Genomic DNA, 26,347 nt, shown 5'->3' with positions numbered 1-26,347 from the left:
TGAGCAAGTATTTCAGAGATAAGCAGCACTGTTTGTGCTCAGCAGTGGCTGGACTCTGCTATACCAGGGATGCTTTGCTGCCGTGTCCTGCAGGGCAGTTTGAGGTCATGCTCAGTGTCCCACCTCTAATCAGCCTCTTCTCCCTCTCTGTGCCATTTCCCACAGCCAGGCCCAAAAGGCAGGAGCAGCTGGGAGCCCTGTGCAGCACAGGGACATGTGCAGGGCAGGAGGGGCACGTTCAGCAGGGAGGACTCTGGCTGCAGCACAGACCCACCAGCTGCTTGCAGGACCCACAGACAGGCATTTCTCCCTCCTTCCCCTGTCCTCCCACGAAATTAGGGAAGAGACACATTTTAATGACAGTTTGCTGAAATGTGTGTTCCCTGCTGATTTGACATTGGGCAGAAAAAGTGTCTACAAAATCAATTTTTAATAAATGTAAACAGCTAAATTATGAATGACAAAAATATCACTGAACAGTTAAATATTAATCACGTAATTACTTAAATTAATACTTTTAGTGCAATATTGTGATAGAGAGTTCTGCTTACACTGTGTCACTGTGCTGGCCACACCAGTGCACAGGGGACAGCAGGAGCACAGTGGCCCCACAGCAGGGGGACCTGGGGGGTCTGGGGGCCTCGTGGTCCCACAGCCCCAGCTGCTGGTTGTCTCACAGCTCCCACAATACTGGGTGCTCCTCTTGAGACCTCTGAAACCAGATTTATCAGGAAAGAACTTTTATTTTCTGTTCAAAATAAAGGTGTCAAGAAAATGGCTAAACTGGCCCAAACCAAAGAACAAAGTGCTCCACCCCAAAAACGTGTCTGTCCCAAAGTGCCATGAACCTCCTCACAGCTGTGTGTGATGTGCAGAGCCACAGCTGTGCTCAGTGCTGACCTTTGGGGAGACCAGAGGTGCTCTGGAGGGAGCTGGGGGTGCCAGAAGCCCAGTGTGCTTCTGAAAGGGGGCTGGGAGAGTTGATGGAGGAGGTGGTGTGTCCTGAGCTCTGCTGTGGGGCTGCACTTCCTGCCCTGCAGCCCCTCTGTGCTGCTGCCTCAGCCTGCAGGATTGGCCACCAGGGTTAGGGGATGGGCAGCACAGCTTCTTTCCTTGCCCAAGAAACTAAGAAAAGAATTTACTGGCACTCTTGTCCTTGTGGGTTGGCTGTCTTTTGTTGTTTGTTTTTAATCTAATAAAAGAAGATCTTAATATCATAGTAAAATTGGTACAAAGCTAGAAACACCCCTCGGCGTTTTGGCGAAACATTATTGAAAATGTAAAAGCCTTTAGCAGGAACAAGAGAAGCACAAAGGAACAGCAGGAATGGGATCAACAGGTTGTGTGCTGGCTCTTGGGAGAGGCAGGGCTGGAGGTGCCAGGCTGGAGCTGGACACCAGAGGACAGGGACCTTGGGGGGCTGGCTGGGAGCACTGCAGGGCAGTGAGCAGGCAGGTGGGACGGGCACACGGCTGGGAGGAGGATGAGGCAGCTGGGAGGAGGAAGAGGCAGCTGGGAGGATGTGTGCCCTGGGCAGGGGGGGTGAGCATGGCAGGGCTGGCCAGGGCAGTGGAGGCAATGGAGAGACACACTTGGCATCCTTAGGCTTGTAACTGCTGGAGTCAGTCCTGGCTCAGTCTGCTCCCCGGATGGAATTAAATACTGGACACGGATTATACAGGTGTTTCTAAGTTAGAAAGTGAAGCATTTCTTGCAGAAAGGTGGGAATGCTGAAGCAGTGCTCATTGTTCAGGCTTGCCCTTTGCTGTAGGATCCAGTGCAGCTCTTGGTGCCTTGTCTCCCTTTCCCTGTGCCTCCTGCCTCTCCACAGGCATCACTGCAAGTGCCATTCCTGTAAGCAAGTGCCTCCTGAAAATGCCATTAACTGATTTGTCCCCAGTACTGGTTGCCATGACCACTCATAAAAACAACCATTTTCAGGGTGACTACTGCCCAGTCTGAGCTGCAGCAGCTCCCCATGATTTTAACTCGGGGCACACAGTGTCTCTGTCAAGCCTGTGCAGTGCAAAGCCCTTCCTGTCCCCCTGCTCTTGCTGCCTTGCCAGCTCTCTGACCCCCTGAGTGCATTTTGCTTCTCTGCTCCCGTGTGAGGAGTTTTGTTCTGGCCACCAAAGACCCATCCATGGAGAGCTCTATGTCCCAGTGCAGAGCATGGAGCTGCTCCTGCTCACTGTGCTCTTCTCACGGCTTCACACATGGTGAGGAATCCTTCCAGGAGTCCCTTTGAAGCTGCTGTGTGAGCTCGTTTTGTGCTCTCACAGCATTGCATTTTCCAGAGGACTTTTCCCAGGTGTGGTTCAAGCTGGGAGATGGGAGAAGCGGGAGCACTTTCCACATGCAGCATTACAACATGCTGCAGTGAACTTAGTTCTTGGAACATAGCAGCCCCCTAAAATGTCAAATAAATCCTTAAACTATTCATCACTCTGTTTTTGGGGTGGCAGTTAAGTCTTTCAACACTCTGTGAGTTTCTTTCCCCAGCAGTAATTTTGCTGGTGAAGAAATACAGCTCAGGGCACTCCACAAAGTGGAGCCTCAAAATTCATGTTTTGTTTTCATTACCAAAAAAATGCTTTACTACATTAAAGAGTGGCCCATTAAAATTTTGTACCCTGTCTTCTCTGCACCCTGTCGTTGTTGGCAAACCTTCCCCCGTGCCCTTACAGAGCTGAGCAGCTTTGCTTCTGCAGGCTGCACAGAGAAAGGGCAGCACAGGAGAGCAGGGTTCAGCCACAGCTCAGCTTCTTTAGATGTAAGATCTCAAAACTTCCAATAGCCATGCAAATTTACTCAGTAAATGTATGTACTGAACCTTAAGCTATCCAGTGCTTCCTCTGCTTTCAGTGCATCCCAGCACAGCACACTGCCAAAGGAAATAAATTAACTGTCTGGTTGCTGGAATAAAATGTAACTCTGTACAAAGCAGTATATTTAACTGTTTTGGGCAAATGGCCTTAAAATAACAACAAAAAAGAACACAGTGAATTACAGGAGTCTTACTGAACCTTGTGATTGTATAAATTGAAGTTGCCAGGTGATCTGGGTGATATTCTCTGATGCTGTAGGAATGCTGGAGGTTGGAGAAAACAGTAAATATTATAATTAGGGTTTAGGAGAGGAGAGCACTTGGTTATTCTCACAAGTAACCCAGACTAGCTGTACTGTGGCATGGCCACGAGAACAGGCATTAAAACCTGGAGCTTCCTTAATTAAGAGGGCAGAAAGGTTTTTTTGCAGAATTCAGTGGAGACGTACTAAGACCAGTTTTATTTAATATTTCCACATTTTATTTAGCTATAAACGGCGCATGAATAAATTCACAACGATATTAGTAAGTTAGAAGATCAGAGCAAGGTGCAGCTGTGGGCCAGGGCCCAGGGCACAGCCCAGCAGGGCAGAGGGGCAGCAAAGGTGCCCCTTCCCAGCACCTGGATGGGCACTGGCATCACTTCCAGACTCTCCCCACGCTGCTGGGCTGGGCTGGTGGTGCTGGGAGGAGGAGGAGGAGGAGGAGGAGGAGGAGGAGGAGGAGGAGGAGGGAGGCAGCAGGGCTGTGGCTGCAGCATTGGGCAGCAGTGCTGGACACTGCCTGCAGCAGGGTTTGATGAGCTTGTTTTCCAGGGAAGGGGAAAGCCCTGCCCTGGTCTCAGAGGGGATTTCACGGGCCATTGGAAGGGGTGGCTCGATAGTGAAACCCAGCCAGCTGTGGGATGGCCTCTCTGGGAAATGGGGGAGTCTTCCCTGGCAGGATTATTTAAGACTTGACTTTGAAAGACGAGCCACTCTGCAGTTGGGAACAATGCTGCCCTGTCAGAGAGATGGACTCAATTACTTAATAGGTCGTTGCTGTCTGTCTCCTGCGTTTTCCCTTTCAAGAACATATATTCAGCTGGGTTATTTCTCATGGGAAGACAAAGCATTGTGAGAGGAGCCAGGCATTTGGAAGGGAGAGGCTGGAGGAGTGGCAGCCAGGCAGATTCCTGCTTTGCTCTCTGCGGAGCAAGCTCCTTGGGACTTGAAAAACCTGGGGTGGTGTAGCTGATGTGGTCCTTTGGGCCTGCAATCAGCTGATCCCCCATCTCACAGCTCTTGCTCCCGCTTTTTTTTTCTCACAAAAGATTTGCCGTGGTGCTCTCCCCCTGCCAGGCTCATCCCCAGGACTGCTGGTGGTGACCCTGTGGTCCCACAGGCTGTAAGGGCTGCGTGGCATTGGTTTCTGCTTTTCCAAACCATCCTGCCCTGGATGGACACTGGCAGGTCCATGCAGCCCATCCCAGTGCCTGGGCAGCCTCTCGTGCAGCACAGAAAGGCTTGGATGTGTCTGAGCAGATGACAGCCGAGCTGGAGGTGAGCTCGTGGCAGGAACCCACCCTGGAGTGATGATGGTGAGCAGGGATGTCTGACAGCCAGGGACTCGTGTTCTCACCAAAATCACTGTGCCAGCCATGGCTGAGTGTTCCAGGGTGCTTTCCTGGCTGAGGACAGCACGTGCTGGGTGCCAGGGCAATCCCACTGCCCACACCCAGGGCACCCTCCCTGCCCTCTGCATGTGTTTGTCACCAAATTAACATCCTGCATTACCTTATGCACATTGAATTGATGCACCTCAATTGGTTGTTCTTAAGCCCCAAGGCTGTAATGAGATTTTGTCTCTTTTGCTCATTTCTTTTTCTCTTCTTTTATTTCAGAATAAGTCGTCTGTTTAATGGCACAGAGCCTATTGTCTTGGACAGTTTAAAACAACATTATTTCATTGATCGAGATGGGGAAATTTTCAGATATATATTAAGCTTCCTAAGGACATCTAAGCTACTGCTCCCAGATGACTTTAAGGTAAGGAAAGCTATAGTCTGCAATCTGTTTTTTCCTCCTGTTCTGTCATTTGTTTTGGTGCAGGTTGGTTTGTGTGCTTGACCTAAACAGACTTAACTAAATGTTGCTGTTTATTTGTTAGGATTTTTAGTACTTGTGTATTACACCAGGGATGCTATTATTTAATAAATGGACCAATGGTTGTCATGGATACCAAGAAAAGTTAAACGATGAAGCTGTTTCAGTTTTTCTAAACTAATTGTATTTTCTCACATTTTTAGCTTATTTATCAGGGTATAACAACAATTAAGAAGCAACATCAGCAGCTTGCATTTGGCAGGGTTTAATGCTCAGAATCTGAAAGGAATGTTTTAGATTTGATATGCAGAGGACTTGAACTGTGTAAATTTTTTTCTTGTTGGTACAAAAAAGAAACCCTTAAACAAGCTCATTTGTGTTAGACAGAACCAAGGCAGATACTTGGATATCAGGAAGTAATATGCTCACAGTTAATGTCAAAATATTCTTGGGAGATGGAATTGAGTGAGGGCTTTTTAAGGAGCAGGACATGTGTTGGGTGAAGTCATGGTGCTGGTTGTTTCTTTGATTGTTTAAAGGCTCTCCTTTTAGCCTTGTTTGTTTGCCTTTGCACTTACGAAACTTCCAACATTGTCACCCTTATGTAGGAAAATTAGAAGACAAAAGTGTCCAAACTGTAGATGACAAGATTCAACAAAAGCACCAATTCCAGGATGAAATGATGAATAAATTGGGATTGCAGATGGGGATGTGCTCAGTTAGAGGATGCAGAGCATTGGTAGGAAGGGAAGCTCCTGCTTTCTCTGAAATGCCATTTCACTTTGCTGCACTGGCTGGGCCACAAGGTGACTGTGTCAGTGGCTGAGTGCAGAGCTGTGCTGGTGGCTCTTGCTTTGCAGTAGAACTGGTCCTGGTGCTGCCAGCTGAGCCATTCTCACCTGAGTCAGGAGGACCATCAGGTCTGACCCCACTGGGAGGGTCTGCAGCTCACAGCTGTCCCAAGGCAGGGCGAGGTTCTGGCAGTCCTGGGTTTGAGCTCCAGCCCAGAAGGGCTGAGCACTGGTGTTCCTGGTGAGGGACACATGGGCTGGGGAAGCTGTGAGATGTGGGGGGAGCCAGAGAAGTGAGGGCTGGGTGGGAGAAAACCCTGTGGAGAAATGAGAGAAAGCCTGTGTGTAGCAGTGAGGCTACAGCCCAGCCCCGGGGTTGTAAGGTGGATCAGGGAAAGGGGGTGGATGGAGAAGTGGGAGAGGTGCAGGAGGGATGCTTTAGGACAATCCAGTGGGACAAGGTGTGAGAAGAGAGGGCAGGAGAGAAGAGAGAGGTGGTTTGAGCTGGTCATGGCCTCGACCAGCATCCAGATTTGAGGTGCTCAGCAACAGAGCCAGCAGGATTTGGCTGAGCCTGGAGGGGAGGGTGCCCATGGGTGCCAAGGACTTGTCTGTGCAGCGAGCCCTGGCAGGGCTGGAGAGGCTCAGGGAGCTGTGCCCAGCTCAGGCCCCTGCTCCAGAGCATCCCTTTGCACAGGGTTAACTGTATTTTATTCAGTTCCTCCCTGGGAGAGCTTCAGAGCAAACCCCAGGCTAATGAGGGCTCAAGAACAAAGCAAAGCATTGCTAGGTAGGGAGTAACTAAATCAAAATGCATAGAAGAATGCTCTGTAAAGCTGTATTAAAACTGCACTGTAAACGGATTTAACTTCACAGAAATCGTGTAATTTTGCCAGCATGATTAAAGTGACAGAAGACAATAATCAAAGGCAGCAAATGGAATCACTCGGTGTTTCTAAATGCAAAACTCTATTTAAGGTATAAAACCTGACAGCTTTTCCAGTGAGACTTGCATTAAATGTTCTTTATGTCAAACAAAGCATTATCAAGTGTTTTGAATATTTATTAGTTTTTACCCCTTAATTTAATCAAGCAGTTTATTAGCCTCAAGGTTTAGCCAAGTTGCTTTTCAACTTGAATTGCTGCTCAGATGGTTATTTTGGAAAGTTTGGAATGTTAGTACCACACCAGCATTATTGTGTTTGCTACTTCAGTGTTGTTTTCAGATTAAGTTAACACTGAAATGCAGAGAAAGTGGGGTGTGTGTTCCTAGGCTAGTGATTCTTTATTATCAAGTCTGAGCGGTGTGTTTACAGTGAATATTAATTACACTTGCAACTACTACTAAGCCAGAACTTGAAAGTGTCTCCCAGGTCTTCGTGCTGAAGGTAGCACTCTTATGGTTCCTGTAAGTTCCCTGGGTTTGGGGGATTTTAGGCCACATGGAGTGTGCTGAGGATGAGTGTGAGTGTTTGGGTTCTGCTCTGCAGCCAGCCCATGCCAGGCTGCTGATGGTGCCTGGCCTGGAGCTGCTCCAGCTCCCTGTGCCTGCTCTGGGTCCTGTCCCAGGACCAGAATCACTGGTGATGCTGTGGTGAGCAGAGCCTGGGGCCAGCACCCCCAGCCCTGCCACAGGAGCTGCAATTCCTGCCAGACCTCGCCTGCAGTCACTGGGGCTTCCCCAGCACATCATGAGCAGCACACACCAATGCCTAACTGCACGCGAAAATGGAGCTCTTGTGCCTCTTGTTGGAGACACTCCCTGCTCAGAGAGCATCAAACAGAAATGCACACAGGCAATGGGTGTGTTGTCACTCCCTCTCAGAGAGGGGAGGAGCACTAAGGCACAGGACATCTGAGTTTTGTGTGGATTACAGAGATCACCTGTAGCACCACAGTGACAAGGCCACCACTCTAATTTATTAATACAGTTACTAAATTTGTGTGCTTGCATCTAAAGTCTTCACAAATTGACCTCAGGAAAGGGTGCAGTTGTCATTGTGGAAGTGAGCAACTTTCTTTCATAGCCAGGAGTCAGATCTTCACAGCACTAAAAATATAAAAGAAACATTGAGTTAGGGTGACAGTTTGTTGTTCCATATAATAAAGAATAACAAGTGAAAAACGGACAGAAAGAACCATTCCAGCCTGTTCAGGAGTCAACATTAGGTACAAACATAAAGGATGTCTTTGGTACAGAGAGAACAGCATCAGGTCTGTGGGACACAGGGTCCCAGTCTCTGCCTGGGCAGCAGATCTGTCCCCTCCTCTGGCACTGCCATGGAAACAGCAGCACCCCTGGCCTGGGGTCACACCTCCCATCTCCTCCCAGGAAAATGTCACCCTTGGCAGAGGTGACTGCAGAGCTCAGCCCACTTGAAATCCACCACAAAAAAAAAAATCTTTTCTGCTGAATTATTTTGTGAAAGGCAAAAGGCTGCATCTTTGAAAGCTCTGTTTATGTTTCCCATGAGATGCAGGCCAGAAGCTGTGGCTGGAGAGAGGCTGTGTGCATCCCACCTGCCTCTCTGCTCCCCTTCTCCAGTGACCTGGCAGAACTCCCCACCAGTTCCTGCTGCAGCCACAGGAGGCTGAAGGCTCATGGTAGCTATAAAGGCTTTTTGTGGTACTTTACAGAAAAATTAAAGGCTGTACTGTCTATCTCCCCTTTCAGGCTATCAGAGCACCCTGCTTGTGACTGCCACTGGGGGTGGGGATGACTTTTGGAGTAAAATGTTCCTGGGCTAAACAGAAGCAGCTGCACTGTCTGTCACAGTGCTTGGCTCTGGTACTGCTGTTAGGGAGCTGGGAGCACAGGGAAATGATGCTTGTGAGAAATGGGAGATGTATTAATCTTGCAGGACAAGGAATTCCTGGGCATTGTACAAAATCTGCTGTGGAGTGCTGCCTGCTGCTCAGAGCTGCCCTGCCACCAGGCTGGAGCCTGTGGAGAGGGTGCAGTGTCCATGTGCAGGGATCCGTGCTGCTGTGGGACAGTGCTGTGCTCTGGGGTTGAGTTTCAGTCAACCTCTGTGTCCTTGGCCACTGTGGCTGCTCCCTGCCTGTTCCAGGGAGATCCTGTGCCTCTCCTGGATGGGGCTGGGAAGATTCATGTCTGCATCTGCTTCTGATAACTTATCAAACAGAATGGAAGTGTTTTCATGCAGCTCCTGTGGCACCTCCCTGGCGAGAGCTCTGGTGGGTTTAATTCTTCTGCTTTACATTTCATATTAAACTTCAGTAAATCTTCAGGGTAGGATTTGATATCTACAGTGCAAGGGTAGAAATACCTGTGCCAGTATTACCTGGGCATCCTAATAATGATTATTGCAGATAGTCCTGAGCTGGGCTCTCCCAGTCTGGTCACAGACAGAATTCTGAACAGTGTATGAAACCTGAAGGAAAAGATTGTGGGCTTGGTGTGCAGAGCCCATGACCCTGCCCAAGCACAGGATTTAGAGAACTGGACCCCCGTGCTGTGAGCCACTCATTCTGTATCCCTGGGTTTGTGAAATCCTCTTCCCTCCTTAAACACACTCAGATTCCCTCAGGATGCCCCAGTCCCTCCCTGCAGAGAGGCCAAATGTCCCATCAGAGGAGCAGAGCACAGCCTTTGCTGCTGGTGGCTGTGGGGTCACACAAGGTGTCCCTTCCCAGCACTGCCACAGTGGACAGCAGTGAATTTCTCTTGCCTGCAGAAGACACTTTTTAATTCCCTCCACTTGTTACTGTGCTACAGCACAACAAATTCCCCTTATTGGCAGTGACAGTAGGTGCCCTGATTCCCTGGCATCACCTCCTGGCACCAGCACACCTCAGTTCCCAGGGTTTGCTACAGGGCCCTTCTTCAGGTGCACAGCCCTTCCCATATTTGTGCTCAGCCCAAGTGTGGAATAGACACAGGCATGAGAGTCTGACTTTAGGGACCAGCCCAAACAGCCTGGCTCAGCCCAGGCTGCTGTAGCAGTGCCCACCTTGTCCCCCAGAGCACTGATCCCATCCCAAGGGATGCTCCAGCACAGCCCTGATGCCCACACAGACACCTCAAGGGTGCCTCTGTCACTCTGGGAGCAGCAATGGAAGAGCTGTTCCATTTGAAAGCAGGTTTTCTTCTCACAAAACAGTGTCGGAATGTGAGAATGTAAAATTGATCCTGTTCATTTTAGGGCAAAGGACAGCTATCAAGGGTCACTACAAAGCTGCAGTTGATGGGATGGGCTGAGTTGGCTGTGGGAGAAGTAGGGGTGGTGTGATCCTGGTTTTGCTTGGTTTTTGGCATTGCTGTTGTGACCCGAGGGTGCAGGACCATTGAAGTGCTGTGGTTCAGGATCCTGTCAGGCTGGTCCAAAGCCAGAGAAGGCAGTCAGAGGTTCTGTAATGTCTTGGACTCTGCATCCAGCCTCAGGAGCACTGTACTGCTCTGTGCTCTCAGAAATGAAGGACTGTTCTTTCTGTCACTGTACCATCTCTTCCAGGTTTTACTGTTGAGTTTTCTTAGCACTGATTCACTTGATTGATTTTACAAACAATAACCTATTTTATAGTGTCCATCAACCCATATACTATAAAACTGGTTTTTCAGGACCTACAGAAAACAGCAGATGACTTTCCATTGCCTTCAGAAATACTGGATGCTCCTGTTCACTCTACACCATTACATTTTTCCATAGCATTGCATGTTTCCTTGCTTGAAAAAGCAATCCATGGCACCAGCAATGCTGGCAAGTGAACTTTTGGCAGGCCACTGCACACACCTCTGTAGTGAACACAGTTAGGTGTTAGACTGTGCTGATTCAGTGTCCTGCACAGAGATTTCAGAATGATTTTTTTTTCCTAATTTAGGCCACTAATCCCTGTAGGTTTAAACTGATCCCCTGTGCAGTAGCCAGGGAGCATCCCTGGTGAACAGAGAAAAGCAGTAATGGTTGGTGGGAATACCTTCCATCAGAGCACAAGGCTTTGGGGCTGATGCTGTCTCACCTGAGCCCAGGTGGTGCAGCAGCCTCCCCACCTCTCTGTCTGGCCTGTTGCCAGCACTGGCCGTTGGTTGTTTGCAGCATGCTCTCTGCATGATTTCTTCTTTAATCTTCTCTTGTTTTCCATCTTCAGGCTGTCCCGTGAGAGTGTTTGTTGCCCTCATTTCTTCCCACTTGCTCTGATCCTGCTTCCTCTCTGCTCCTCTTATCCTCCAGTCCTTTTTTCTCCCTTAGCCTGTGCACATTGTCCCAACCCTGGCAGACATCAAAGAGCTGTAAAGGGTTGGATGTCCCTTTTGTGAGTGGATCACCTTGCCCTGTCGCTGTGAATATTCATGTGTCTCCAGGCAGCCCAGGGTGAAGGAGCACCTCCACCACCGGTGGGTCTGTGCTGCCAAATTTGAGCAGAGCTAACTGCTTTGGTTCAGTAATACCCTGCAGCAGGAGATTTTACAGGTTAATTCCAAACCACTCTGAAGAGTGGCACCTTTTTGTGCTGCGTGTTCACTGGCCTTTGATTCCCCTTCCTCCCCGAGTCCTGGGGCAGCAGCACACCCGTTATTTTTCATGTCATTTTGGTGCCCATTTCTTGATTGCTTCTTGTCATATCATTCTTCCCAGTCCAAATAATTTCAGTCATTTCAGTCTTTTCTTGTAATTTCATTTTATTTTTCATTTCACTGGTGCAGAACTGCCTTTGTCTCAGGTGCTGTCCTCCAGCACAGCCCACAGGAGCACCTGTGGGCAGCGTTTGCATGTGTAAAGAGCCAGGGGAGCAAAGCCAGGGCTTTGCAGGGAGGAACCTGAGTTTTGTTGCTGCTCTTCCCCTGGGAGGCCGGAGCAGGCACAGGGGGCTCAGCAGCTCCTGGGCTCTGGGGATGCTCACACCCTTTGCCTCCCTGCACTCTCACAGATTTCTGCTGAGGTGGGAAGATGTGTCAGAATTCGATGAAACGATCACTGAGCTGGGAATTGGATCCAGTTGGGAATTGGAAGTGCCCAAAGCCCAGGTGAAGTGATGGAGAAATGGCAGGGAAGAGCTGCTTCTGTTCAGCCACTGGAGCACAGAGCTGAGCAGGATGGCCACTGCCTCCTTGTCATTTACAGGGCTCCAAAGCACATTTTAAATACATGAATAGTCATCAACTGCAGGCACAGCTCAGCTGCTGTAGCTGAATTTCAGCTCGGCAAAGACAGGTGAGAAGTGAAGCTGAACTGACATCTCCATCTCTAGCGTGTGTGAGAGGGGAAGCCCGAGATCTGCTGTGAGATCAGAGCTCTCTCACTGGAGATCAGGGCCTGGAACATCTTCTCTTACATCAGGAAGCTTTGTTTATTGCAACCAGCTATTTTGATTTCTTAATCCAAGAGTCAAGCCTTCTGGCATTGAGCTTGTGGGATAATAAATGAAAGAATTCAGTGCAATGGGAACTTCTCAGTCAGCAGCTCAGGCAGATTGAACACCAGCACTGTGGTTTTCTGTGGAGGTGTGAGTACCTGGGTACCTGTTGCCTTTGCTCTCTTGCTGACAATACATAAGCCTAAGTAGGTCAAACAGGAACAATACTCATTTTTAAAAGAGAACTATAAGCATTTCTAGTTTCTCTCTCTCCTTCTCTCTTTTCTCTTTTTTTTTCCCAGGACTTTAATCTTTTATATGAAGAAGCAAAGTATTACCAGCTGCAGCCAATGATTAAGGAACTTGAGCGATGGAAACAAGAGAAAGAACAAAGGAAACATTTCCAGCCTTGTGACTGCTTGGTTGTAAGAGTGACTCCAGATCTGGGGGAGAGGATTGCATTGAGTGGAGAGAAGGCTTTGATAGAAGAGATCTTCCCAGAGACCGGGGATGTCATGTGCAACTCTGTGAACGCGGGCTGGAACCAGGACCCCACCCACGTTATCAGGTTTCCCTTGAATGGATACTGCAGGTTGAACTCCGTGCAGGTAATGAATGAATGGCCTTTTGTGCTGCCTCATGTGTCTGGGGTGCTTTTTTACTACGTCTTGTTCAATTATATGCAAATTATTTGCTTCTGCCCAATTACTTTCAGTGCTTATACTGCAAGGAAACATTTTTCTGCCTGGTGAGATCACAGTCTTTCAGGTTTTCCTAAGTCTAAGCAGAAAAATACATTTAGATTTTGTGTACGTTAGTGCCATGCTGGCCTCATAATGGTGTTATACTGATAAATGCTAATTTTTTTCATCAATGTATAGCCTTTGGCAGTTTTTTTTTTCCTCCAAAGTGCCTCTAGGAAGAAAGAGAGAGTTCCAAAAACTACAAAAAAAATCTCCACACCATTTTATAGAAAATGCAACAATGTGTAAATGCATAATTTATGTCTCACTCATAATTAAATGATGGTGCCTGCGGGATGGACTTAAAAAAATTGATCTCTGCACTTTTTTTTTTTCAAAAGGATGTTCTATAAAAATTGCCCAGAGTATTTTAAACAAAAATGTATTTCATTTTATACTCAGAGTTTTGACATTAGGTTTAAAATTAAACATATGAAACAAAAGAAGATAACTGGACAGATAGGGGGATGGCAGCAGGAATAAATAGGTGGTCTGTGTTGAGGCAGCAGCCTTGGGCCAGCAGGGCCATTGTCAGGGATGCCCAGGGCTGCAGCAGAGCTCTGCTGTGGGGAGGAACAGCCATGTCCTGGGCTTGGCCTTCCATTAACAGAGCTCTTGGTTTTCCTGTTTATTCCTTTGGAACACGCTGCAAATACTCGAGTTCTGGGAGGGAAATCAGCCTGCAGGGGAGTGTGGCCCTCCTGTGCAGGTGGGCTGTGGCTGCAGGTGTGCACTGGGCTCTGGGAAATGCCCAGGTTGCCCTGATAAACCCCTGTGGCAAAACCCACAGCAGGGCTGGCTGGGCAGGGAGGACAAGAGCCTGGAGCTGCTGTGCCCGTGTGGGTGCTCCCATCAGTGCACCCTGTGTCCTGCCAGGGCACATCTGCACCTGGGTATGTGCAGGTAACAGTGACCCCCCTGTGCACCCTGCTCTCACACACCCTGGGCTGAAACCAGCCCAAAACTGGGTGGGTTTGGTTCACCATTCCCCAATGGGGTACTTGGTTGAACTTCACCAGGCTGTGGTTAATTCTGCACAGTCCTTGGCAGTTTGACACTTGGCAGGGTTTGGGGTGTGTTTGGGAGGGTTTGGGGTGTGTTTGGCAGGGTTTGGGGTGTGTAGGGCAGGGTTTGGGGTGTGTTTGGGAGGGTCTGGGGTGTGTTGGGCAGGGTTTGGGGTGGTCAGAGGCTGCTCCCTGGCTGGCAGGGGACAGGGGGGGTTCTCCATTGCTGTGCTGGGAGGAGAGGAGCAGTTCAGCTCAGGTAAGTGGGTAGGGGAACAGCATTTGTGTCCCAGGTGTCCATGGGACCCTGTTAGATCACAGAGGGAATTACAGGGACTGGAACCATGAAGGGTCACAGGGACCAGCTCAGCAGTGCCTGGCAGAGCTCTGGGTGCCCACATGGATGAGCACTCAGATCTCTTTTATCCAGTGCTGTAACTCGTGGGATTCATGTGTAGTAAAAGCTGAACACTAATTACTGTTACTATTTGAATGTGTTTTGAATTCAGTCAAAATTCAGACAGAATCAAAGGGTCTCTTTTCAAGTTCATGTTGTGGAAAAAATTTCCGTAAAAGAGTTACAGTGTAAGTAATACTGTTAGATTACATCATTTTACTAAGTTACATCACTTTACTATATAATTAATAGAAAGTGTTTTCAAACACTTTCTGGAAAATGATGCATTTCTGAGACCAAAGGCTGATGAAATCAGCAGCTAATTAGTATTGGCTCTGATGAGCTCTGGTCAGCACACAGGCACTGCTCTTCCCCCTCCAAAGATTTTTTTGGCAGAACAATATTAAGTCAGAAGTTGGAAGTACAGTGAGGCAAATGCACAGAGTTAAGGAAGATGGGTGGTGGTGGGAAGAGCAGAATTGCTTGCAAAGAATCCCAAAGAACAGCACAGAAGCCTGTCTGCTGTTTGCTGAGGTGATACATTACTTCTGGCTCCCTGTGCTCTGTGTATTTGGTAGCACAATTGCAATATTTATACATTCTCTTCTATATTTGAAAAATATTTTCATTGCATGCTTTATATCTAGAATTGTGCATATAAGACAACATCAACACCTAATAGGCAAAAAAATACAGTAACTCTTAATTTTACACCCATTTGTAATTATGTATAGGTTTTTTCCACTCCTCGTAATAGGTTCTGACGGGAATCATGAAGGTACCTTAGAGAAAGTTCTGTGATACTTGTGAATGTTGAACATTGTCTTCATCATGAAGAATGTATTTGTTAATATTCTGCAAAATTTAAATGTGAAAGGGTCAGGTTTCCATTTGGAAAACCTTCCAACAAAATCAGATGTGCGTGGAATATTGGAAGACAGCACATATTAAATCTGAGCACAAATCCTCTGTTTAATAATGTGCATGTGTCCCTGTACATGAGAGAGTCACAGCTCATGCTCAGTTTTTGGCATCTTCTCTTTGGAGATTTTCAGCAAAGTAGCAGAGCACTGCTTTCCCCCGTCTGTATCTTACCTTCACAAGAAAGAATGTGCATAGAGTCAAATTAAATGGAATTTCAACCTGTCCATGTTCAAAATGCTGCTTAGTCTCATGCACAGAAGCACTGAAAGGAGCCTTTCTCCCTAGACCTGAGCTCATCCTCATCCAGGTGACTTTTAAAACTGCAGGATTTAAACATCCTCAGCATTGATCCCAGGATTTGGCCTGTTCTGTTTCTTGCCGGGAAAATGGATGATCCCAAGGTTTTTAATGGCAGACTGTAGCCTGCAGTCTGGTCCTTCCAGCAGAAGGAAGGAGCTTTTGCTCAGGTTCTGGGCAGAAATGAATGGCTTTGTTGGGTGTGTGGTGCTCTGAGCTGCAATGTCTGTCTGGGCTGGGTGATTGCACAGAGAGGCTCAGGGAAGAACAATCCTGTGTTAACATCCAGTGTAAAAGAATCCTGTGGTAACATCCAGTGTAAAAGAATCCTGTGGTAACATCCAGCTTTCCATGGCTTTGGTCTGAGGCAAGCCAAGGGCACCCCCCTGCTTGTTTTGTCTTAGAAGCAAATTGATTTTAAAAACTTTTTAGCAAGGATTTTGAAGTCCCATCTCTCAGAAATCTTACCTGTCAATCCTCTGTTCCACTATCCAGTTCAGTGGAAGAAGCCTCCTTTCATGGCTGGGTTGTCTCTCACCTTCCTGTCAGGGCTAGGAGCAGTGATCATGATACAGGCAGGATATATTCCAGCCTGTGAAACAGCAGCCTGCTGGTGTCTTATTCCTCCTTCCCTCTCAGACTCCTCCTGCCCTCCTCTCTGAGGAGGAGCAGTGCTGGTGTCTGCCCCCCATTCCTGTCCTGCAGGCCCCATACAGCCTGGCTGGATGAGAGGGATGAAAGCTTGCATTCTCTGTCTTAAATGTATTTTATTAACCCACTCTCCTGCCTCTTCTTTTCTTCTCTCCCACTTCATTTCACTTCCGTACTCTGGTGTGCTTTTTTGATCTTTCAGTTCTACTACTTCCTTGCAGTGTAGAGCATGTAAAATCAGGGCAAAAGTCAGGGAGATTTGGCAGATGTGACTTTCTGAGAATGTTAAGTCCCTGTGTCCCAGGGCCAGGCAGAACTCCTCAGGCAAGTTGATTTTAAGCAGACTGTGCATGACTTAGGCAAAGCTCTGCCTCTTTCCTTTGCCTGTCCTTAGAGCCAGGGTAGCAAGAGTAAAACATTTTAGTTACCCCTGAAAAGCCAAACCCTGGATTAAATGCAGCTGGACAGCACAGGCAGCCCCTAAGGAGGGATGGAAGGGATTAGAGCCAGCAAATGCTGCTGCCATGGTTTGCAGTGCACTAGGACAGCACCCTGCACACAGCTGTCCTTCCAGAATCCTGTTTCTGCAAAGAGCCAAGCCCACACTCAGGCAGAAGTGGGGCACTGAGAAATGCACGGTGGGTCAGGGTGAGGGCAGTGCTCTGGTGGCAGCACTGCCTGCTCACAGGGACACTGAACACAGACCAAACTTCTGGAACCTCAGCCCAGCAAAGCTCGAGCTGCCTCTGGAGGTGGAGATACTGCTCAGACACTTGTCTAGGATGAAGAACAAGTGTGTAAAGGGCTTGGTCCAGGTTGCTGTGGATACAGAGAGATGTCACACGGGACTGCTGTGACCAAGATCCTCCAGGGTTTAATAAACCATGGAGTCACTTCCCTGTTCCTCGTGCTGCCACAGTGGGAGCCACACTTGGGGTGAGGCTCTTGGAGAACAGCTCAGGCTGCTCCTTGCTCCTTGCATTTATCAGTAGAGGAAAACACAGCAACCATTCTTCCAGGACTGCCCAGGAGAGCCTGAGTGGGTCCTGCACTGTGATCTGCCCAAGGTGGATCTGGCATCTGCCCTCACCTGACTCTGGAAAAGCCTGGTGTGTCCTGCTCTGCTGGGAAGCTGAATTTCAACACACTCACCATGTGAAAAACGGCCCTGATCCCAGTGCCAGGGCCAGTATATCCTGGGGAAATGTGCTGTGTGACAGGCACAGAAATTAAAGTTGCCTCTGGGTTCCTTAAATTCATGCATCTAAATCGCACCAACTTTTCTTTAGGAGGAGAAAGAGAAAATATGTATTTGGGCAGTACAGATTAACCTCTTTCTTGGGCAGAACATTTCCCTGTTGTCCATGGCCTGGCTCTGCATCCTGTCCCTGCCATGCTTTGCTCCCTTCCAGCGAGGGCAAACAGCTGTGATTGCCACGAAGATCTGGTGGATGTGTCATTCGAACTCCTAATACATTTTCATCTGCCAAGGAAGAGCTGCTCAGCCCCCTTCTCTCTCAGACTGTTCATATTACTATGAATAATTGGCACTTTTTATTAGAACTTAAACGTGATGTTGCTTTCTATAAGGAATGAGAGTATCAATATCACCACAGTCCAGTATTTTACTATATAATGTACTAAGCTGCTCTGCAGAGTGCAGAGTAATTCTTTGATTAATTTTTGTTTTCTACAGAGGTTTGCTGAGAGCGAGACTTTAATCACAGTATAGTCATTTAACAATAAGTTATAGAATTATAGCTGAATAATATTCATTCAACGAGGACTCAAAAGACTAAATCCATCATTTACATCTGGTGCTTCTGAATGCTTTTATCACTAAAATTCGCTAAATATTAATTTGATTCTTTCCCTCCACATTGCAGGTGCTCGAAAGATTATTTCAGAAGGGATTTAACGTGGCAGCTTCCTGTGGTGGTGGGGTGGATTCCTCCCAGTTCAGCGAATACGTGCTGTGTCGTGAAGACAGACGACCACAAGCCACCCCAACAATCAGAATAAAACAGGAGCCCCTGGACTAGACCCTCCCCGTGCCCCCTTTGTAACCATAGAAGTGTTTAATAGTCCCTTATGTGAAACACTAAGGATTTGCAAACAGTATTAGCAAACAGATTTGGACTTTATGTTGCCAATTAGTGGTATTCTGAAACTACCTGTCACATAGCCAGCCATGGAATGCGTTTGGAACACCTGCTGTTCACGGTGGAGTTCCTGAGCACACTCAGCATGGCAGGGCTGGGATGGACTTTGGGCTGATGAGCAGTGGTGTGGAACAGGCAAAGCTGCAGAAACCCTGGCCCTGGACTGGACTTGTGCAGCAGGAGCCATGGGAGCAGTGGAACAGACCAGCAGGAGCCCAGGGACACCCCAGAGCTGCGCTGCGGGGACGGGGGTGTCTGCGGGAGGAAGAACCCTAAAAACTGCACTGAGAACCTTCCCTGACTGCTCCCCCTCCATATCAGACATGCTTCACACCCCCAGCATCACGGTCACCTGGTGATTGTACTCACCCACATGAGCAAATGGCTTATTTTTATACTTCATTGCCAGCTGAGGTCTCTCTCTGTGAACAGGATCCAGAAGCAGGAAAGGACTGATCCACAGTCACTGGTGCTCAGTACTTAACCCCCCACAAACCAAACAAAACGAGTGACAAGAAATTAGACAGCCCACTTATGGCAATATTTGCAGCAGTAGGATCTGGAAGCACAAAGTAAAATGCCATCCACCATCACACGAGGGTCACATATCCCACATGGAGCTGTTGCTCTTTCAAAGCCAATCTTGTTTTGACACAGCAGCTGTGAAGTTTTGCATCATCAAAGAAATGTAGTTCTACCAAGAAAGCCAGCCCTTGTTAATCATTCACTAACCATGTTAGAAGCCCACATTTAACAGGAAAATTTAAGAATTTTGGACAAGCCCGCTCTTCATGGATCTGGAATTCTTGCAAAGAGTTGTTAAAACCCTGTATTGCCACTGCCAGATGAAAGCAGGCTGCCTTCAGTTTAAATTGTTTTTTTTATTTTAAATTATTATTAAAATTCTGTAGCTGCCCTCTCTCTATGTAACCTTCTCTGTAATGAAGTCAGGGGTCTGCAGGAGGGTCCTGCTTCTGCCAGGACCTGGCACTGACTCACAGGGCTTTCTAACTCAGGAGACAGCACCATGCTTGCAGGTGCAAGGCTATAAATAGCATTCTGCTAAATCCTGTTTATTGGTGTTTAGCATGATTGGGTCCTCAATCACTAATTCGTGTGTTAATCACAATTTAGTTTCTCCCACATTAATTTATAGAATACTGTTGTAGATGCTGAATTTTAATTAAACTCTTTTTAGATGCATAAATATGGCCATATGGAACAAAGGACAGAGTATTCAGTGGTCAGCAGTTCTTAATGCAAATTGATTGCAATCAGGCAAAATTTAAAAGTCATGTTTAAGACTAGTATTTTCAAAAGCAATGAGCTGTACTGACTATCCAAGGTAAAATCTAGGCAGGGGTCTAATTTTTGGAAAAGGGCTGGATACCTGTCCATGGAAAATCAGACCTCTGCAGGTTGTCTCACCTTGGTCACCCAACTCAGAAATCTCTAATGGCAATCCTGGCCACTTGGCCTGCTACCTTAGCAGAACAGTTGAGCAAATCTGTCTACTTTAAGAGTTGTAAAGTTATTTTATTTTGTGGTTTTATACTTGTACGACATTCTAAAGTTGCTAGGCATTGCCATATTTAAATATGTGGCACAACATTCACCTTTGTATGTAAGATATCTGTAGAATTGTATATTATACATTTAATATTGTAAAGAACTTAATGTATAATTGTCATGTATTTGTGTATGCACATTTCTTATACAGTACTTCATGCCATAAACATTTCTGTAAAGTAAATGAACAAAAACAAGCACGTAGGGTGGAACACTCACTGTATCTCCCATGTTGTTTGAAAGAGGTGAGAATTTTTGATTGTGTCTTTTCCAGCCCTTTGCTCCATTCAGCTTGATGTAGCCATGTCTTACAAAAAGATAGAATTGTTTTATTTATTATTTTCATACCTTTAAGTCCAAAGTATCCTTCAGGTCCATTCAGGTTCTTGTTTTTATCCTGTATCCTGTATCCACTCCTGCCCTGCCCTCCTGCACGGGGTGAGCTGAGCACTTGTGGCAGCACACCCTGTCCAGTTCTTACCTCTCAGCCAGGGAATAAAGGTGATATTCCATTCCAGGGGCTTCTCCAGGGAATAAAGGTGATATCCCATCCCAGGGGCTTCTCCAGGGAATAAAGGTGATATTCCATCCCAGGGGCTGCCCCAGGGAATAAAGGTGATATTCCATCCTGGGGGCTGCTCCTGCCCCTGGTGCTCTCCCCAGGCAGCTCTGGGGAGAGCAGACTGGGATGGTGCTTTTACACATCTGTGGAACGTTGGAAGTATTTGTGGTTGGTTGCTTGGTTGGTTTTTCCTCAGTTTGGTGTTTACTGTATTTTTTTATGGCTCAATAAAGCAGCTCCTGTAGTTGGGGCAGCTTTGCTGAGGTGGCATTGGAAGGGGTTCCAGGCTGCACCAGCCGAGTTAAATGTGAACTTGAGATGGAAAGTTTAAACCATGACATCACAGCATTGACTGCAAAACAGCACAAAGGCAAGGAAGACATGTGGAAACAATCACTTTCTTAGAAGAAATATGCCTTTAAAAAAAAAAAAAGTTAAGCTAGGACATGTTCTTTTAGTTAGTAACTTCAGGTCACTTATTTAAAGATTATTACAGTTTCATTTATGTATTTTTTACTTATTTCCCTATATTTTTAGGCATCAATATCAGCAAAAACCGATTTGAATATTTACTTCTGGCCTTAAACCACAGCAACATAACTTAATGAAGAACACTGCTCAGCATCACTAGGATGTTTTACAGCACCCGTGGTGTGCAGCCAGCTCACGTTTGCGTGGCCAAGGCCAAGAAGCAAAGCACAGCCTGGTTTTTCACCTGATTCCATCGAGCAAAAACTGTTCTGATTTTGCTGTTGCTGAGCACTGGCCCCGTGCTTGGGCAGCACGAGGCTCCACGAGCACTTTGTGTCCAGGCTGTCACAGCTCCAGTGGCAGGCACAGAGGGAATGTTTGTGTTGTGCTTGTCCTCGCTCAGCCACTGCTGGGTGCATCCATTCTCTGTACTGATGGCACCGAGCTTTGTTGACAATTTTATTAGATGTTTCACAAAGGATAAGAATCAGCACAACAAAACATGGAAGTATTTGGTTTTAATATTTGTTTGTGGGTATTCTGTTAATATTTTAATGCAAAATGTTTTCTGACCAGTGCTTAAGAACTACAAGACAATGTGAAATTCATGTTTGATAAATTAATACTGTATGTCACTCGATGTGTTACTTTAGTAAATTGTTTTATTTCTTTACAAAATAAGTACAAATAAGGGAGTATGTTTTCACACAAATTGGGGGTATTTACCAGTATGTACAGAAATCATCAAAATAACGTAACTCTAATAAACACAAGGCCTTTATAAACAATATGTACAAATTATCAATACATTTAAAACATAACTTTACACTTCCTGGCCTTAAATACCTTATGAATAATCTTTTGGCTAAATAGCAGCAGTATAAATTTTCTTCTGCTTTTCATAAACCTTAAAAAATAATTAAAACCTTTGTTTTTAAAACTATTGGACAAATAGTTCTATTTGTGCTTTCGCTATGGTTTCCCATCAAAAAAAATACTGCCTCCAAAAAGTGGCAAGCATAACATAGTAAAAATGGAGAAGATAAATAAGCAAAAGTCTCCTTTCCACGGTGCCACTGTGAGCTCTGCAGCACAGCCCGTGCCCCACTGGATCCCCTGTCTCAGGCTCACGCCGACTGCTCGGCTTCCCTGTGGGCCCAAACTCAGCAAAGCATTTGAAATTCATCCCCCACCTTTAGGTACTTACAGCTGCTCCTCGTGCTCCAAGCCACGAGCCTGTGCAGGAGCTGGGGGCCTTGGTCCAGCTGTCCAGGTGTCCTCACTCCAGGTGGCTCTGCCAGGGCTCACCTGCTCTCCCGGCCCCCAAAATCCTTTACAGCGACTTTAAAAATCCATATAGAATACTCTAAAATCTTTACTGAACAATATTCTCTTTTAAAACCACCATTAAACCATACTCTTTGCAATAAATAAATTAACATTTTTTTTTTTAGAAAATAAAACCCAACTTTGAATCTTGTTACTAACCAGCTGCTACAAATGCGCAAAAGGTTGATGAGATTTAGAAAACAACTGGAAGCAAGTCAAGGTAACTCAGCTGAGACCCTGCACACAGATTTCATACAATTAAGATTTGGTTCAGCAAATGGTTCAGGAAATGAGCTGTGCAGTAAAAGCACAAATCCTAAATACATAAAATTTGTGGGAGTGTGCAGTGGCTAGTCTCTTGCCTGTGCAAAAAATTGCCATTACAACTAAGTTAAATAGCAACAGGTATCACTGTGGTTAGTGAGACTGTGCTAGTAAACTGAAAACAAAACAAGCCCAGCACCAGGAGTGAACACTCAGTGAACACCAAGGCTGGGACCCACTCCTGTGAACCCGTCCCAGGCCTGGCCAGGAGATGGTTTAGGTGAGCCATTGCATTTGTGTAACTTCAACACCAGCTACTTCAGCCTTACCTAAAATGGCCAAATGGAGCAAGACCTCAATGTTGATTTTATTTATGGAGTTAACATTTCAAAACCTTTTGCACATTTTTTTGTGGTTTTTATATATATATATATTTTTTTTTATACATAAAGGGAATTTATTGCATGTGTCTGACAATTTTACAAAACAAAATTACTGGAACATTGACTTCTGAAAAAAATAGAAGGCACATTAAAATGACAGCTTTCAAAGCAAGTTGAGCTTCTGTGGAGCAATCAGTACAAGTGTTGGCTTTATTTAAGCAGAGCTCGGTAGAGCAGGAGGGAATGGCTCATTTCTCGCTCCTGTTCCATGTAGAAGATGAAGTCCCTGAGGTTCACTCGTGTTATTTTCTGCCGGGGGTACTGCCTGGGGGAGGCTGTGCCCAGCCCCTGGCTGCCCCCACACAGCCCCACGCCCTGCAAGAGAACACAGCACAGCTGAGTCTGCAGCAGCCAAGGCTTCTGCTCCCAGGGCTGCAGCTGCTGCATCCTTTTAAACAGCTTCAATGGATCATCAGGAGCCTCATTCTGAACACATCACATGAGGGCTTTCTTTACTATTATTATTTTTTTTTTTTTCTGTTCTGAGTCTCACCGAGTTAACTTGCAAGCACGTGAGGCTAAACCTTGCTCACTTACAACTCAGGAGAAAAACATCCTGCTACAGTTATGTTCACTGTGGATGTATTTGACCAGTTTAAATTCAGGAGCCTTTTAAGAACAAAACGATTTTCAGCAGGTAAGGGCATTAATACATCAAATGTTTGCACAATCCTGCTGCTCATCCCAGGACTGGGAACAGGTGAGTGGCATATTGGGAGTCCCCACAGGGACCCTCAGTTCTCTCCTCTGGGTCTGCTGAAGAGAAGGGCTCAGTGTGGGGAGATACTGAGCAAACAAAAAAATTAAATGGAAAAATCACAAAGACTCAGACATTGTGTGATGATAAACAAGTATACTTGTTTCGACAGCTATGTTCAATAATTATGTATTTTTTTAATTGGTTCATTGGTATTGAATTATTGAATACCTCATCCTGGCTTTGTATATAGAGAGAAAATTCTTAAACTGGGCCTGAGAACGCTGTGATCTGAATATTTAGAAAAAGAAATGACATAATTACAGCCCCTGCAGTCTCCTGAAGTTCAAACTGAAACCTGATGCACACACATGTTCAGTTGTTTTTTCATCCATAGGAGTCCATTGTTTTTATTAATTCCAATTGGTTTGTAGCAAAATAAAGTGTTCTAACTTAGAAAAATAGGTATTAATCTCTGAAAAGATTTAAGCTATTTTTCAAACCTCTAAGACATCTGGTAAAATTTTCAATGCTTTTAATATCCCAAATTTACTTACTGCTGCTGGAACCTACCTTCCTTTCCCCAGGAAATACTTATTCTAGGATCTTGACTCCAGACATTAAGAATACAGTTAAGGGTGATTTCACTACTGAAAGGTTGTAGGGGACACACATATGGTCTGCTGAGAGCAAGGCATGGCACTGTTTCCCTCTGTCCTTGCAGATCTGCACCATTCACGTTATTTCTGCCATACCTGCTTATTGGACGCAGCACTGGGGCAAATCCTGTTCTGTCACCACAAACACAAAAGGCTTCATGGAGTGCAATCAATGTGGCTCAGCTTGCAGGGAACAGAGGGACAAACCCACAACCTTTGGGCACCCAGAGCATTGGAGCTGAGGGATTGTGCTCCAGTATGGAGCAGTTTTTGTTCATGAACTGATTGAGCACTGAACCTCAGTGCTCACAGGAAATGCAGCTGCAAGGGCTGCTCATCCATGCTGAAGCCAGACATGCCCAGTGCATAATCCATGGATTCAGCAGTGCTTCGAGTTCACACCTTAACCCAAGAAACATTTTGCATTCCTAAAAGAAACAAATTCATTTAAACTCTTCCTGTCTCTTGGAACACCTTGACTGCCTCTCACTGCACTGACCATGCACCCAACTCTGCCAGGGCTGTGCCTCTAAGTCCTTAAGAAACCACTGTGTGTGAATTCATTTTAAATCAAACTGACTCAAAAAATACTTCTCCTCCTTCTCTGTTCCCCCATGGTGCATCTCTCCCCTGCCCACAGCACTAATTTCAGCTTCATCCTGAGCACAGGACCTGTGACAAATACACTTGTAATGAGCGTGGCCACCTTAAACTCCTTGGAAGCCACTGCCCATAGCACTCCAGACTGGGAGCATCCCACACACACTCACCAAACAGTCAGAGAAAAGCTGCATAATTAAAAAAAATTAAAAATCTTCATATAAAACTATTTCTTGAGTCAGTTGAGTTACATTTACAGCAAGGAACTGCTCTTCTAGTTTGGACAGAGTAGCTGGAATTAAGATGTGCCAAGTCACATTCACTGCATTTATCACTAGAGGTACTGAACTTCAGATAGGAAGAGCAGCACCACAACACAGCACCAAGCTGCACATTTGTAACCCCACTCATGAGCCCATCAGTCATGTTCTGGAGTTGTTTTACAAGGTGAAAAATAATCATAACAATTATTTTAGAAATACAGAAGCACATCTGTAAGCTGACAGAACAGTAATTTGTATGTGTCAATATGATCACTAATTTAAATTAAAAACCAGTTTGTTTGGTACTGCATTGTACTCAAAATTATTCTGCAGATGTTACATAAAAAACCAGACTACTAAATGCCATAATTGTTTAATTGTATACATGAATTCAAGTATAGTTAAAAATAGGGGCAAGAATAGTGGAATTGAAGTAACTCAGAATTTTCTCAAGAAAAATCACATTTTTTATCAGCATGACAGATATTTCATCAACCCAAACAAGCCCCTGTGTTGTCTGTATCTATGGCAACTAATCAGAGTTACACAGATAAAAGCTCTAATAAAAGAATAAATGGTTGTAAATTGTTTACCTCCTTTATTTCCTGGCCTGACACATGCAAGCTATTCCTGAATCCCACACACTCAAATATACATCAGTGCTAGATTTTGTACCAGTGAACTTCTAGTTATAATTTCAGGAAAACTTGAGACATTCCAGACCAGAAAAAACCAAAAAAAACCCTTGTAATTTATGTATGAACTCTCTGCCTCTTCATTTTGAGACATTCCAAGCATGAGTTACAGTGACTCCCTATCCCCTTCCCTGCTGGCCTCTGCTTTTCTTCTCAAGCCCCTTCAGCCCATTTTTGTGACACCCCTGGGGACTGCCTGGGACCTGGCAGCTGCAAATCCCCCAGCACAGGGCAGAGCAAACAGAATTCTCTGTGCTCTCCTTACAGGGCTCCAGGGGTGGGGAACACCTGGGACTCCCCCCAGCTCCTGCTCCCAGCCAGGGCTGAAGGGAAAATCAATTCATGGAAAATCCCAGGTGGGAATTTGTAACCCAGCCACGGTGCCCTGCTCTTGGTTAACCTGTAATCCCAGCCGCAGTGAGACAGTGACAGCCTGTCTGCCTGAACAGCTTCCCTGCTGGAAAATCACCCCTGAGCTGATGGGGATAGAGCTCACAGCACTCCAAATAACAGTGCTGCACTGACGAGCTTCATTCAGCTGCTGCAGCTTACCTAGCTTGAAATTATGGCTGCAGAAGAATCAGAGGAGTTACTCGTTCA

General features: G+C 46.1%; 2 protein-coding genes across 4 annotated transcripts in view; one reads left to right on the top strand and one right to left on the bottom strand.

The window, feature by feature from the left end:
* Nucleotides 1–21,740, top strand: part of KCTD15 (potassium channel tetramerization domain containing 15) — a 46,044-nt gene extending 24,304 nt beyond the window's left edge. For all 3 annotated transcript variants that reach the window (XM_088171817.1, XM_014881885.2, XM_088171816.1), the window contains exons 3-5: nt 4,710–4,854; nt 12,320–12,625; nt 17,920–21,740. In XM_088171817.1, coding sequence (XP_088027943.1) covers nt 4,710–4,854; nt 12,320–12,625; nt 17,920–18,075 — 607 coding nt within the window. In that variant the 3' untranslated portion in view covers nt 18,076–21,740. The remainder of the gene's footprint in view (nt 1–4,709; nt 4,855–12,319; nt 12,626–17,919) is intronic.
* Nucleotides 21,442–26,347, bottom strand: part of LOC106856498 (transcription initiation factor TFIID subunit 4-like) — a 145,795-nt gene continuing 140,889 nt past the window's right edge. The window contains exon 15 of the mRNA XM_088171815.1: nt 21,442–23,148. Coding sequence (XP_088027941.1) covers nt 22,984–23,148 — 165 coding nt within the window. The 3' untranslated portion in view covers nt 21,442–22,983. The remainder of the gene's footprint in view (nt 23,149–26,347) is intronic.

This window comes from Sturnus vulgaris, chromosome 12 (assembly GCF_052056855.1).
Source record: "Sturnus vulgaris isolate bStuVul1 chromosome 12, bStuVul1.hap1, whole genome shotgun sequence".
Lineage (NCBI taxonomy): Eukaryota > Metazoa > Chordata > Aves > Passeriformes > Sturnidae > Sturnus > Sturnus vulgaris.
The sequence above is the reverse complement of the archived record's forward strand: the minus strand, read 5'-3'. Positions and strand labels throughout refer to the sequence as shown.